Source organism: Bombus huntii, chromosome 16 (assembly GCF_024542735.1).
Source record: "Bombus huntii isolate Logan2020A chromosome 16, iyBomHunt1.1, whole genome shotgun sequence".
In the NCBI taxonomy this organism is placed as follows: Eukaryota; Metazoa; Arthropoda; class Insecta; order Hymenoptera; family Apidae; genus Bombus; species Bombus huntii.
The window spans coordinates 4,075,931-4,091,106 of record NC_066253.1 but is presented as its reverse complement, the minus strand read 5'-3'; the positions used below and the strand labels follow the sequence as shown (position 1 = coordinate 4,091,106).

Genomic DNA, 15,176 nt, shown 5'->3' with positions numbered 1-15,176 from the left:
TTAATGTGATTGGCGAAAGGACTGCGCAGATACAATTTCTTTCTTCTTATCGTTCGCACGTTTACGTGGAACGATCTAAATATTGCAACTTCGCTCGTTGGCGAATAAATACGATATTACAGAAAACTGTAACAATTTCAAACGAAAATGTCTGTTTTATCGGGTGGACATTTTTTGTTTGAAGTTACAATCAACTTATTTACAAGTATCGATTTTAGACTTTCTTTCGTCCATCATCGTAAATTCGTTCGACTTGGCCCGTTTAGAAAGAACTCGCACGAAACAAAGTTACTCATCGAAAAGGTCCCTGTTATTCGATCGAATCATCGAAATTACGCGAAGAAGAAGCGAGTTTCCTTAAAATGTGGAGAACAGTCCGGAGCATGTTCTGTCGTTTCATCCAGTTCTCTAATACTTCAGCCGGTGCTCTAACCCCGTCACGATTATGTCATCGTTTCAGTTCGCCTCGTCAAAGTTACATAGACCTAGACATGGTTGCAGGGGGAAAACCCGGTTTTCGCTGCAATTGGCAGTCGGCTATTCGCGTCTGCGATCATAATGGCCCGAATAAGCAGCGGTAGAACGCGTATGCCTTCGTTCTATTATTGGCTTATGATCGACAACCATAATAACGTCCCTTTCACTACCCTAATTGGTCGATGCTCGTTAAATCCGAGACTCTGTCGTCAACCGTCAAGACAGACTGATCTGAAGCAAACAAGAGACACTGAACATCACAAGGATCATCCTTCGAAAGTGTTGGGATCACTCATCTATCGTTGACAAGGAATATATTTTAATTAGAAAATTATTATTATTATTCTCTCGATGATAGTAATCGCGGCTACGTATAATAATAGAAAACGTGATTTTGGGTTTGACTCTTACGACCATTTAAAAGGTAAAATTATTTGTTTGCAGAGGTTTCGACACAGAATTGGCAATTAGTAAAAAAAAAAGAGAGTAAAACCGAGGATAAAAATTCACCTGTCCCAAAAATATGTCGAACAGGTTCAAACGAATTATTTTCGATTTCACATTTACGTTACGTAGCCTGCTGCCAGCGAACATGCCGGTTATATTTTTTCTTCTTTTTTTTTCTATATTTTTCCAGTTTTCGATAACGATGATGGTCGCGACGATCGATCCGGTTAGAGGTAATCCCCGCCGCCTGCGATTCTTTTATGGCCTCCGATAATATCTGCAAGTGAATCCGAAGGAATATTAAATTTTCGTTAAAAAGATCGTATTGAACGATGTAAGTGAGACAAATTGTCGAGGACAACCGCAACGATCGCACCATTCAGCGGGCATCGGCGCGTAAAATTAAGCGAAGGAAATTCAGAAACGCGCATCGGTGTTTCGTTTCGTTCCGTGGAAACATTTTCGTGTCTCTAAGCGTTTTAAAGATGAAGCTCAGACTCGGCTGCATAGAGCATCCGCTACGCGAAATATGTATACGATATGCAGAGCGTATGCAAGATACAGCAGATATGCATAATGCAAAACGTATGGAATTGTGTTTAAAAGGAACGAAGAGCACAGAATCTACGTCTCGGTTTCATCAGAGAAAAGCGAACGAATTACGCGTTTGATCGGTAGGATACACCGACAGAAACGATACAGTAGAGGATCTTTGTGATTGCTGTAAGCAATACATCCAGGTTTCTCTAACTATTATATACATCTAACTATACGTCATTTAATTTTGATATTTTTACTATGAAAACAATTCATATGAATAATCTTAACCGCAATGATGAATGAAAACAATTTATGAGAACTTTAACTTAAAAAAGAATGTAATACAACAGTAAGAAATAATTTAATGTTATTAAAGAAGAAAACCAGATATTGAGATACCATTTGAAAATTAATTTCTTACAGTTGTATTACATTCTTTTTTATTTTAAAGTTCATGTAAATTTTTTACTATGAAAACAATTCATATGAATAATCTTAACCGCAATGATGAATGAAAACAATTTATGTGAACTTTAACTTAAAAAAGAATGTAATACAACAGTAAGAAATAATTTAATGTTATTAAAGAAGAAAACCAGATATTGAGATATCATTTGAAAATTAATTTCTTACGGTTGTATTACATTCTTTTTTATTTTAAAGTTCATATAAATTTTTTACTATGAAAACAATTTATATGAACAATCTTAACCGCAATGATAAAGAAAACAATTTGAGTTAAAGTTTATATAAATTTTTTACTATTAAAACAACTCATATGAACAATCTTAACCGCAATGATGAATGAAAACAATTTATGTGAACTTTAACTTAAAGAAGAATGTAATACAACCGTAAGAAATAATTTAATGTTATTAAAGAAGAAAACCAGATATTGAGATACCATTTGAAAATTAATTTCTTACGATTGTGTTACTTTCTCCTTTGAGTTAAAGTTCGTATAAATTGTTTTCTTATATCTTAATTTTAATACTACAATTAACATTGTATTGCGTTATTATAATATTTCTATTCTATGATTATAGATTATATCGTATTTGTCATATTTAAACGAGGATCCTGCCAACTTATGGTAGCGTATTGCCATAGGTATGCAGTATTGTTCGGTGTAATGCTATTCATGCACCTGTCAGTCATTAATGCCGCCCCCTTGATCCGGGTTTAATATTTAAGCCCGAAACCGAAACCTTTGTCGACCGTTTCCGGTTCGCGTGATTAGCATAATGTTGACCGCCCACGCAGAACTGCAGCTTCCTCTGTTCATTGAAATCTGTTTTCAAGAGTTTTCCACGTTACACGCTGAGGCGAATCCACTTTTACGCTTTCTTACCTTTGCGAATAAATCACCGGGCAAAAATTCTCGTCCCATTAAAATTATAGGGGATTTTTTAATAATTTCGTTACTAATGCTAACTAGGCCGCGGATATTCACGCAAATTTATATTTCTATGAATTTAATCGAGCAAATAAAATTCCGTATATGAAATAGATTAATCTACTGAATATCGTCACGTGCACTTACCAAATATCGTACTTTAGACATTTCGTACGTTTTTGCGTATTACGTGTGTTCGCGTGCCTAGGCATTTTGCTATCTTTAAATTGGCCATAATAGCGTAAACATCCACAGTGTTTTTCTAGAAACAAATCTAAATTTTTGCAGGGTGTATTCAAATTATAGGGAATTTTCTAGTAATTTTGTCATTAAACAAAATTGGACTGCCGATATTCATGCAAATTTATACTTCTACGAATTTAATCGAGGAAATAGAATTGTGTATATGAAATTGTTTAATCTACTGAATATTATACTAAATATCATTCTTTAGATATTTCATATATCTTCACGTATATTATGTGCATTCTATACGTTTTTATACCTTTAAATTCTCTATAAATACCTGAGTTAATTGTAATAAATACATAACCTAAAAATTGTCTAATATGCGCAAACAATCATAATGTGTAATCATAATGTACAGAGAATTAGATTATTCTCTTGAATACTTCGAGATTGAATTTTAAGACGTTGATATTTAGATGACCGAGTTATCCACGTGCGCGTGTGACCATAAAGAAGGCAGGGAAAAGATTAGCGTCAGACGAGTTGATTTTTACGATCGTGTCGAGATGAAAGGGATGATATCGATGTACGAGTCGTTATTCCTTTCGACACGTTGGTTTTCTCAAATCTCATCCGGATTCTTCGAGGATCAGCAGTTACCCAAGAGCTCAGCAAGCTGTCCTATTCCTTCGGATAAACGTCGTTCACTGAATTTCGATCGACTGCGAATGAAATTATAATAACTCGCAAAATTGTAACCTTTCGAGTTATATGTATGAGGAGAAAGCAAAAGTAAGCAGCAGCAAAAGTAATTTCTAGAAGATTTTTCCAAAAGAACGCGATAACGTAGATTGAATTATAAAATCTGATTTTTCCAAATTTTCCGAAGTTTCGTAACTAACTTTCCCCTAATTTTTGTTTCTCTATCGGAAAACTTATTCCAAATTTTCCCTACATTGGACAAATATCCCTTTGCAGTTTTATATTTGAGAAATTTTCTTTTCAATTTCCCTGTATTGCGAAAATTTTCCTTCGGAATTTTCCATATATTTGGAGAAAACAACGACGAAAGCACCTTTCTAAAAAAATTTCACAGAAACAGTGACGAAATTCTACTAACTAAAAGTACCGAAATAAATTCCCCAGATATATTTGAGGAAATCAGTGTTAAAGCTACTTCGAAGAATCTGTCGTAAGAACAGTGATAAATTCTGAAGAAGTTTGTACAGAGTAGCAAACAATTTAATGGACCGCCTATAAACTTGCCGCATACTTTTACGGCACGACAATTTCCATAGACTTATCAAACTTTTACTAAGATTTCGCCGAGGGGAGGCTGTTTTTCAAAGTTACGTAAATATTACTAGACGATTGATCGAGACGTCGCGTGACGGTAATTTAGAAGCAGATCGGATCGGCAGTGAGTGAAGAGAACGTTTCTTGTGTCTCGGCCAGTGGAATAGGGCGGCCTTTAATCAGACGACGCGACGCTTCCTCCGCGACCATGAAGGTACCTGCGCTGGTTGTCGTTCGATCTTAATTGGCACTGGTTACGTGAACATGAATAAATAAACACGTGCTACCTGATTCCTCCTATTCTCCGCTTTTCATCACCGTCGTCCACTCTTATCGTAAAAATAACTGAAATACAACCTTCGACAAGATATACCGATAATATAGATTTTTGTCGTATCTCCAACTACTTCAAACCTAATCCATAGCTAATTTAAGTTTTGCAATGTCAAACTTTTTTTTTTTTTTAAATATATCAATCGGAATTCAATTTCCAGTTTTCCCGTTTCACGAATTAAATCAAACCAGGCCAGAGTCAAATTAACCCTAGTTTCTGTAATTTCTTCTTTTGAGACGACGATGAAGGATAGTTGTACTAATTGAAATGCGATATGTGTCTCTTCTCGTGTCTCGAGCTAGCTGAAACCTAATTTAGTGTAATTACATAGATTTTAGTAAAAAGATAACTGTTGCTTTGATTATTCATTTGTTAGGCGAGAGAAATGGCATTTGTAGGGACATTTGCTAGTTACCATTCTCATCTAGGGGTCTCCAGGGAAATCACTAACTGTACAGCTAGCATGCCCAATTTTGAGGATCGTTATATGCTATGTTGAATAGCACACGATACGAGAATTTCGATCGCCCATTTTCAGTGCTGTCAATTAATCGTACCCTTTGTGAGCCAGTGCAGGTTTGATCGATTCCACCTGCTGCTTTTCCACCGTTCCCCAATCTACTCTGCAATTAGGCTCGTTGTAACCAAACATAACAACGAGGAAATTAAACTTGTTCATTGTTAGGGGAAGGGTCTAGGGACTTGTTTGAAGTCCAAGACGAGGAATATGCGGTGAACGATTTTTGAGCTGTGGAATTCTTCTTCTTAGGTCTCGAACGATAGATATCGAACGATAATCGAAGATATTTAACCACTTATAATCAAATCTCGTGTTTTGAACGCGGAGTCGTGTGTAATTGGAGGACAGCAATCAAACGAGTGTACTAATTCGTGCAACACGAGCAGAATATTTTTATTTTTATCGTACGGGTATACAGAGAAATTCGTCGAGGAAATAGCGACACAGAAAAATAATGAATAATCTGTAACGAAACACCGAAACGCTTCGATAGGCGATGACAATCAACCCTATGCAAACAACTGCACTATTAACGTGATTATGCGAAACGTTAAAGTAACGTAGCTTTAACGTAGCTCAAACAACATCATTCCGATCATAGCGAGTGAAATTTTGAAAAGATCCCTGCAAAGTTGCTGAAATCAAAATTTTCTAAACAATGACCAACATTCAAGCAATCAAAAACTCGCGAGGGGACTAGTAACATTTTTAAAAAATTCCTCATCTTCCCAAAAATTCTCAAACCAAAATCTCAATGACCAAAATCCTAAAATTCGATATTAAAAGGTCAAGAGGAATAGAAAATCGCGTCGTCTTGGATCAACGAAGACGAGGATCGAAGTGTTCAGAGGAAATTGTGGTTTCTAGTAAAATTTGCCAACCCAGACATTGGGTTGCCAGTGTTTGTCGTGGAAAATGATCGAACTAGGGACTTCGTTATACTCTATCGATTATCGTTAACCACTAGCTGAGATTTTCGTGGCGTCATTACCGACCAAAACCGCAATACCTCTGAATTCAGTGTACATACTCACGGGGGGGGGGGGCCAGGATAATTGTAGGCGTGATGACATTCGATTTGTTGCCCTACGGCAACCGGAAGTCGAGTTGCCCTTTCGACTAATTGCCATGGATTCTCTGTGATTGGAACTATAACAACGATGTATTACTACGTACATGTCGCTAAGGAATATCAATTTACGCGGGTGCATCGATCTGTTCTAATCAATTATCGATGTATTATTAGATCTATGCAAAAGTTCTAGTACTCTTTTCAAGCGTTTGTGTATAGTTACTTTTAATCGATCTAATTTCCCCTACTTTTCGCGCAATTGTTTGGTTGGTACTGATCTATCTGAAACGCCAACTTCATGATCGATTAGTGACGATCACCATAACCTCAAAAAACAGCAGCGACCACGATACAACGCTAGGAATCTACTTACGTAAAAACAAGTATGCATTTTCGTTGAAAAAAATAATGCAATTGTTTATTGCACTGCACCGCTGCACTAAAAAGAAATGAAAAAAGAACACGGTCCTACGGATGTATATTTTTCAACCATTCATCTTACTCCTTTGACATTTTTCTATAACTATATATCGGTAACGTATATCATGGAATAGCTGCGTGGGCTATCCTCTATATTATCAATAAAGGTTTTCAAATGAAAAGATTAATATGTATCGCGAATACAATATTTCCAATATTTATTGACCAATTGCATTTTCGTTGAGAATCTCGAAATATTGGCAATATTACTCATTGCCTGAGGACAACCTTAAAAAAGTTAAAAAGTGAATTTTTCCTCTCACTATATCGAAACAGATTTTGTAACAACGTGTAGAGAGTTTCAGAGTTCAATTTGAAATTTTAATAAAGCTATCCAAGTTTTCCCTTGTTTTTCTTCTTCCAGGATGATGACACCGCGATAACGAGATACCTGGAACTCGATTTTGCGTCGTTTCACCCGATTGCGATAATTAGCCCAATTTCCTACAATTTTTTCATTGATCCCTGACGAGGTAATGGGAATTGTATGGTATGCTAGTCCCTGTCCTCGTTTATTACGTAATTGTGTGTCAACGATGGATGCTGTTCTGATTGCTTGATCGCATGGGCATGGGACACACTTGTTGAACACACGTTCGATACTTATCCCATAAGCCGCTTGATTTCATTTTTAACCATTTCCTTCTTACTACCGTGCCCGACATTAAACACACATATAATTACTATACTAAACGTTACAATTCTTATCATTATATTATTAGACGATTGATGTTTATCGGATGGAAAACAAATTTCTAAGCGTCTCTTTAATAAATATTTTTATCTTTGCAGATGTATCATTGTTCATAATTGTAATTCAGTATGTAAATGTGATACAACAGGAATGACAAAAACGTGGTACTACGTGTTTTTAGTACATTTACCACACACTACTTCTATTTCACTGAACGATTGCAACTTTTTAAAGGTAATCTCACGAATAAGTACTCTTCTATCTTCTTGCTAAATAAATAAATAAATAAATAAATAATGCGAGAATTTTAAAGGGATAGCTCCTTTATGCAAATGTTTCGGCAGTATAGAAAGCGGCTAGTAAATTTTTTTCTCCGAGTTTCTTGGGTTATTGTGCAACGTCGGGGCGACACGAAGGACAAATTGGAATCTCTGAATGGCCCTCGAGAACACTCGACAGCGGCTCGCCTTTGCCACTCGATATCGAAAATCCTTTTTTCTCTATTCTACTCTACCAATCGAGCCTCAGGTCCGCAGACAATTCTTCCGTCCGTCCACGGCTGTTCGCTGTTCTTTAAAACGTTTCCTCGCTATTACATCTCCCTTTTCATGGATTATTTCACGAAATAAGTAGGAGACAAATTGTTCCCGACACTCATAGACCCAGTTTGCAAGATGACCTTAAGATACTTGTTTACGAGAAAACAAATCACTGTTCCAAATATCCGAGTACTTTTATTCTTAGATTCTTAAATTTTCGATACACGCAATATGTAGCCAAAAAGCGAGGTTAAGTATATTAAAAGAATATACAAATTTAGAAGAAAGCTGCCTACTTATTTAATCGTTTGAGGAAACTTTGACACCATCTATTCTTTAGTTTTCCGTTATTTTAATTAGTTTAATGGCACGCGGACACGAAAAATGAGGTTAGGTTACTTGACCCTTTAAAACATGGTGGTTATGCTGAAAGTTTCACATTGCAATTTTCATGCTCGTACTATTCGAACCAGTTAAGACTTGAAATATACATGTAAGATAGACTTCAAATTTAGACATCGTGTGCTATCTAGGTTTCAATTCCAAATTTGTAAGATACGATAGAATCTGGATTTGTTTTAGGAAATAAAGATTCTAAATTGATCGATCCCCTATTCTCACAAACTATAGCTATGCAACTATACTAGATTGCAATTATGCAATATTAAATTTTACTCGCAATATTGCAACTGAAAATTCAATGATTCATAATCAACTGCCCTCATTCACAGAGAAAGCATGAGAACTGAAAAATGAGTTATCGTCAAAGATAATAATACGAGAACCATTTTCCAGACGAGGCTAATGTCTATACGCTGTAGTGCAGGTAACTGATGGACGAAAATCGATTCAAGACACGCGGCGTGCGTTAATTTTTAACGCCACTTCGTTTCCTCGTGTATAGCGCCATTTGAAAACGGATGTCGAATCGTTTCTTTATTTTAGAAGGGAGAGATTAATGCAAGACGCAGAAAATGTCAGCCAAATATTAAGGTATTTGTAGCGCGACAATATTCCTTAAAAGTAAAGCCAAATTTATACTTCTCCAAATTTTCTCCAAAGTGTCACAGTGTAAAGTCGGCTTAAGTCTCACTGTCCACGCGGCAACGTCGCGTCGCTTCGTAAAGGCGCAAGCGTGGTCCATTAAGCCAGCTACACACTTTTCGGTAAGTCTGTCAGTTACAAAGTTCCCTAAACGGTCCCTACCCGCGATCGTGTGAACCTATTACATGTGCCTACTTATTCCTATGGTACTTTAGCAAGAGTAACTATACCTACATGTGTTATACGACCATACGTTGAACGATGTGTACGAATAAATGTTATTTATTTTCTTTACTGTACTTGCTCTATCCGCAGAAGTGCCAAACTCTATTAATTCGACTACTAACTTTGAATACGACGTTTCTTTCTCTACACGATGGTAATCTTTGGATTTCAAGTTCCGCAAGCACGGTTCGCCTCTGTAAATTTCTAATAATTCTTCCAAAATGCATAGCAACGAAAACGGGTCGTTGCCGTTTCGCGAACAGGTGCACGTTACTTTATAATAACCACTACACGCACGCATACTCGCTGTTAGCATCGACACATCTGATACGCGTGTATGAAGCGACGCTTCGTGGACAACGGGCTTAAAACACACTGAGACGCGAAAGTCATATTCCAGATGAAACCAAACCAAATGAAAATCTGTTGACCGTAACGTCGGTTTGCTAGCGGTCGAGACTGCGGTCAACGGTCGAAAAGGAACACGGAGGACGAGCGTTTAATTGAATTTGTAGGAACCTGCAGCAAACTATAGGATTTCGGTTGCAAAATATATTACAAACCCACCTGACAAAATGAAATTGTGGATCGAAATAAGAAAAAAATGGCCTGCAAACTTCCACGTTACTACGTTACTGCTGCAAACATATCGCATTAGCCATCTTATGCATCCTCATCCAAAATTAGCATGATTTTCATTAAATTATACTTGGAAAATGACATTGTCCCCGCTTCGATTGAACGAATAAAAATGAAAGAGATTGCCACGGGATCTGATTGTTTAGTTTTACTGTAAAATCTCAGATTTCAATCGATCCTGATCTGTGTCTGTACCTTAGGCTCGTAGCGTGAATCAGGCTTTAGTGTCGATGCAACGTGTTTCAACGTAGACAGAGTTTTGAAAATGTTCAACTTCGAAGTCGAATATCTCCATTTTGGTAAAGCAAATCTTCTTGAAAATTGAATCCTGTAAGGATAATATACTAAATAAAGTATTGTCAAGATTTCAGAGCAACTGTAAGAAAGAAAGGCTAATTTCCATTGCAAATACCTTAATGCATCGTTGACAAGGCGTTAATAGAACGAGGGGGAGAATAAAAAGTGTACACACTTCGTGCATCAGGTCGACGATTCCAAGCGGAAATAAAAATAGAACTTGCTCGTTCTGTCTACTTATTTCTTCCTCTCTTATCGTTCGTTTTCTATTTCTGTGACTGTGCTCTGACACGCAGCGTAATTTTCTCGTCGTTCATTCATTCTCCACCGATACTCCACCATGTATTATTCGATACTATGAAAAATTCAAGCCATGAATTCCAAAAGCAGCACAAGTCCACTCTCGACAGTTATTGCCATGAGTTATGGATAGAACTGTTTTTGGCTGGATTATTAAGAACGCTATATCACGAGATACACACTGTACGACAAAATGCTCGCAATTAGGTTTGCTACATCTACAAATTAACTGAAATTGATTACATTTTTAATTAAATGTTTAAATTGATCATACACCGATATATCACGAGTAGCCGGACGCTTTGCTCGATTTGTAGTAACAGTGTGTGAATTTGACCAAATTATACGAATCAACGATGAGTCAACAATTAAAAGCAACACTTGCTACCTTCTTATTAACCTACCTGCGTATTAAAAAACAAAGCACTAATTTATCCTCGTATTTACCGTACACAGTGTATACGCATGTATAGTAATTTAATACACACATTTGCTGTTTAGATATCAGCGACTGTATCAACATCGTGAGTCTTCCTATTTGTTTGAAACAAACTTCTTAATCCGCCCTGTAATTGAACAGTTGAATAGTTTTCAGATAAAGAGCTTGTAAAGTAGGAAAGTACTTCTGTCAGATACGTTTTATTATTTTACTATTTAATTTTATTATATAATTTAATTTGTTTTATTATTATATTTCTTGCTACATATTATTACGCATATGGTCGATTAAATTGACTTTTGAAAATCAATTTAATCGGACCTACACTTTAGCTACAGCGATCACGAAGAACCAAACCATCGTAGTTTCATTTGACCGTATGATAATTTTGAGGTTAGGATACGTCTCGTCAGAGATAAACAAGTGTCCCGTATACCTTTCAGCGACAGCGTGTTTTTTTTTTTAAGTAAATTCTGTCAAATTTGATAAGATTCGGCTCGGGGGAATGGCACGATGATTTCATTGGGAGAATCGATATCGTTGAGTTGGTTCGAGGGTGAAGAAGAATCGATACGATCGTTTATAGGGAATTATGTAAAACAGGGCATGGCTGTGGCATAATTGGGGAATAAATTCCATCGTTTGGCCCAATTAGCGGCAGTAAACCAACGAAAGTAACGATAACGAGTCAAGAGGACCAGCTGTTGGAATACTGGTGGCCATTTTTCACAGTGAAAAGAGAGAGGGAAAAGACCAACCATAGGAATTTCATGCAATTCTAACCTATTCATCAGAAACTTCGTTAGAATTAGATGGAAAATTCTTTGAAAATGTTAGGTTATGTTCGTAGCTATCAGGTTGGCCAGTTGTTAGTAGTTGTACATCGACGAGTGCTCTACAACGGGAAAATTTATCGTAGAAACAAGTCACTGGGTTCTGGGTTGCTGTTAAGCATCGACAATACAACACACGAACACAGTGGGTTCCGAAAATAACCTAACTTTTTAACACTGTCGACCGGTGTCACGTGATTTCGCTCTGCCATCTGTCGTGACCACCCAAATAGAGCGAGACGAAACGATTTAACAAATACAAAATAAATGATCCATTGAAAATGAATGGTCAGAAAATAATTACAATGTCGATTTCAGTAACTGAATGCGACAATCAAGAAATGGATTATTAAAATACCAACAGTCAGAAACCGATCCAGACAGGAAAAAAGACATCAGTACGACATCCTTCGTTATGGTGGTGTCAAATTCTTATGGCGGTTATACCACTGGAAGGAAAGTTGTAACGATCAACGTCAGAGTGGATTTTGTTCACGCGTCGAAAGATCTGATTCCGTCGCGCGATAATACGATGGCCCATCACGCGGCTACCGCAAATGCTTTTCTCTCAAACGGATCAAAATGTTCCACCTCTCAACCTGTTCGCCAGATTTAGCGCAATTACTTTTTGTCTCGACGAAACGACATCGCCTGTAGACAGTCCACACACATCTTTGGGTGCAATGTCCGTCAGCGTGAACGCGCCTTAACGTGCAATCACGCTGAGTCAACCCCGTTCGATCGCTTGATCAGATTGTCGAACATTTACGGTCCATATAATAACCTTTCTAACAACGGTTCGCGTATAGAATTGACGAACAATGAGAAAGTGAAAAACTGGTTTACCAGCCCTGCAGCCTTTTACGTTTGCCTTTGTATTTTCATTGTTCCCTTTTAACGCCTGAAACAGTTCACAGAGTGAAACACACGTTGGCCATTTTCATTCGCTTGCAGAAGTAGCTGCCGCTGGCGGGAGGCAATCGCGCGTGAAATTGCTCTGGCAAATTTGTTTCTGCTCGAGAGGGGGAGGAGGGGGGAGGGGATAGTGAGAATTGGCGGGAAAAACCGGCCGACCCATTTCCGGCGAACATTGCGAATTTCCGAAAGCGAAGGGTCACAGTCGACCCATCCTGCGAAATCATTCTCAATCTCGTTGCCTGGAAGATTTCAGGATTTTCATGGAAATTCAACGAAAAATCCTGTTTTTCTTCCCTCCTTTCCAAGTTTCGAGTCAACGATGAAAATCCAATAGGATGTTTACGCGCGCTATTGTTTGGACGCAAAGTACTGCCAGTCCGATCGGGCATTCGATACGTGGAAACAGCACCGATGGATCTCTCGATTCTTTGAAAAACCTGTTAGCCTGCTTTTGACCGGTTTAGAAGTTTTATAGCACGTACGCAGTGAACATTGAAAACACGGTAGATTGAAAAAGTTCCGGGACTAACGTCATTAGGAACACAGCTTTCAAGGTAAATGAAATTTGATTATTTGCTATTCGACATACGTCTCCTCCTACGCGAATGTTCTACTTCTCTCTATATACAAATTCTGTATGTAACTGCTGATGTAAGTGTGGAGAGTGCGCGTGGTCCTCCTTTGAAATTGTCTTTTCTCCTCGTCAGTTTCTTTGTTATTGTCTTGAGTCGTATGGGCTGCAAGGTGATCAGCGACTGAGGTACGATGCTGCGGATCATGAGATATTTTAGACGCGAGAACTACGAGAAGAATGGCGAAGAGACGGACTTACGTAGTTTTAGGTGGAACCACCTGGTAGAACATCTGGTGAAACCACTAGAGCCATCTAGATACGGTACGACGATGAATGAGTGTTACAGAAGTTCTTCTGAGATTGTATTTAAACCAGCCGTCATGTTCTTCCGAATCGTTTCTGCATCGTCAGAACGCTGCTCTCTTTCAGTGGCATCTTGGGCTTAGGAAGAAGTCAGCAGAAGCGAAATCCGGGCGGTAAGCCGGGTCTCAGGCAACCCATCGACCAAGCGTCAAATAACTGAGTGGTGAGATCCGGGAGATGTCAGTCCGATGAAAGTGACGGTCACAAAATCAGAAATGGGAACGACGTTGGTGGTATATTTTTATTCAAGGTCACTGATTCACTACGAATTCGCGCCATCCGACAAGACCGTAACTGGATCATTTGATACAGAAGCACTTGATGGCTTTTGAAAGGAATTCGTAGAGTCAGGCGGGACACGTAACAAGAGCGAGAATGGTCTCTTCTGCATGGCGATGCTCCGGCAGACTATAATCGTTGATTGCCTTGCAATTTGTTGCTAGAAAATCGGTACACTGATTAACCACCCACGCTACTCCGCAGATTTAGCTCTTCGCTTCACTTCATCCCATTTCCTACGTTGAACGCGTCACCGTGAAAGGACAGCGTTTCGACGATGTAGGAACAATTCGGAAGAATGGAAGATTAATCGGCTCTGAACAAGTCAACTGCTATGACTAATACATGAGCGATCTAAAATTTGTGTATATGCGTGTAATATTATTGTCACATCACCAGAACAACCAAAAGCCATTAATAAACACACGAAATGGTCATAAGTAATATATCTAGTAACATTTCACACTTTCGTGTGAAGAAAAACAGGAAGGAGGTTAGTTAGCATAATTTGTTATTAATTTATTTCAGTATTAACACAGAAACATTGATTCATCAATGCGGTATCTGACGTTACATCGTTCGAATTAACAAAAATCATTAATTAACTCGCGGAATAATTAGATCTATCGTGTCTAGTGACATTGCACACTTATCTAGGGGAAAACAGGAGAAAGCTTTCAAGCATAATATTTACCGCGAAATCATTTTCTCGAGAGAACCTAGCGAAAGACCAAAAAAAAAAAAAAAAAAGAGAAAAAGATAAAGAAATGTTTGAGTTGGGATGCAACGTGCGGGAGATGAAAATATTTTTCTGGTTGACAGGAGCAAGATGGAGTAGCGGAGGACGGCGTTGAATTGGTCGGAAGAGTTTTTCGACCGACACAGGCAGAGAAAGGGACGATATGGAGAAATACGGCGTCGAGTTCCCGAGGCATGAGTGGAGCCACCGCCTCAGCCTTCGTGCAAGTCGAAGAAGTCACCAGGTAAATCATAAATAACATCCGCGTTTACTTTTCAAAGCCTTCGTCCCGGTTCCTTTTACGACTTCTTTCCTGTCTCTTTTTTTCTTTCTTTCTTTTTTTTTTTTTTTATTTTATTTCGGTTTTCCGAGCGAGGAAAGAGATCTCCGAGTGTTCTCAACGCAGAAAGATTTGCAGAAACGCTTAATGTGGCGGAAAAGTTTCTCAGAATCGAAGGTTCATATTAAGAAAGTTGGCTGAGAACGATTCTTCGTCCGACCACACGGAACATTCAAGCGGCGGAAAGTTACATTTGCTCTTT

The 15,176-nt window shown here is 38.1% G+C and overlaps 1 protein-coding gene and 1 long non-coding RNA gene across 7 annotated transcripts in view; one reads left to right on the top strand and one right to left on the bottom strand.

Moving 5' to 3' along the window:
• Positions 1-15,176, top strand: part of LOC126874601 (adenylate cyclase type 6) — a 97,299-nt gene that overhangs the window by 4,468 nt on the left and 77,655 nt on the right. For 3 of the 6 annotated variants that reach the window (XM_050636837.1, XM_050636835.1, XM_050636841.1), the window contains one exon: positions 14,718-14,878. In XM_050636837.1, coding sequence (XP_050492794.1) covers positions 14,798-14,878 — 81 coding nt within the window. In that variant the 5' untranslated portion in view covers positions 14,718-14,797. Of the gene's footprint in view, positions 1-6,358; positions 6,805-7,115; positions 7,225-14,717; positions 14,879-15,176 lie in introns of those variants that run through there. The other 3 variants (XM_050636836.1, XM_050636839.1, XM_050636838.1) reach the window with 3 other exon arrangements.
• Positions 7,548-12,123, bottom strand: LOC126874609 (uncharacterized). The gene is made up of 3 exons (XR_007692912.1): positions 10,894-12,123; positions 10,305-10,544; positions 7,548-10,220 (listed from the first exon to the last, which is right to left on the bottom strand). It is a non-coding gene; the product is annotated as an uncharacterized LOC126874609 (long non-coding RNA).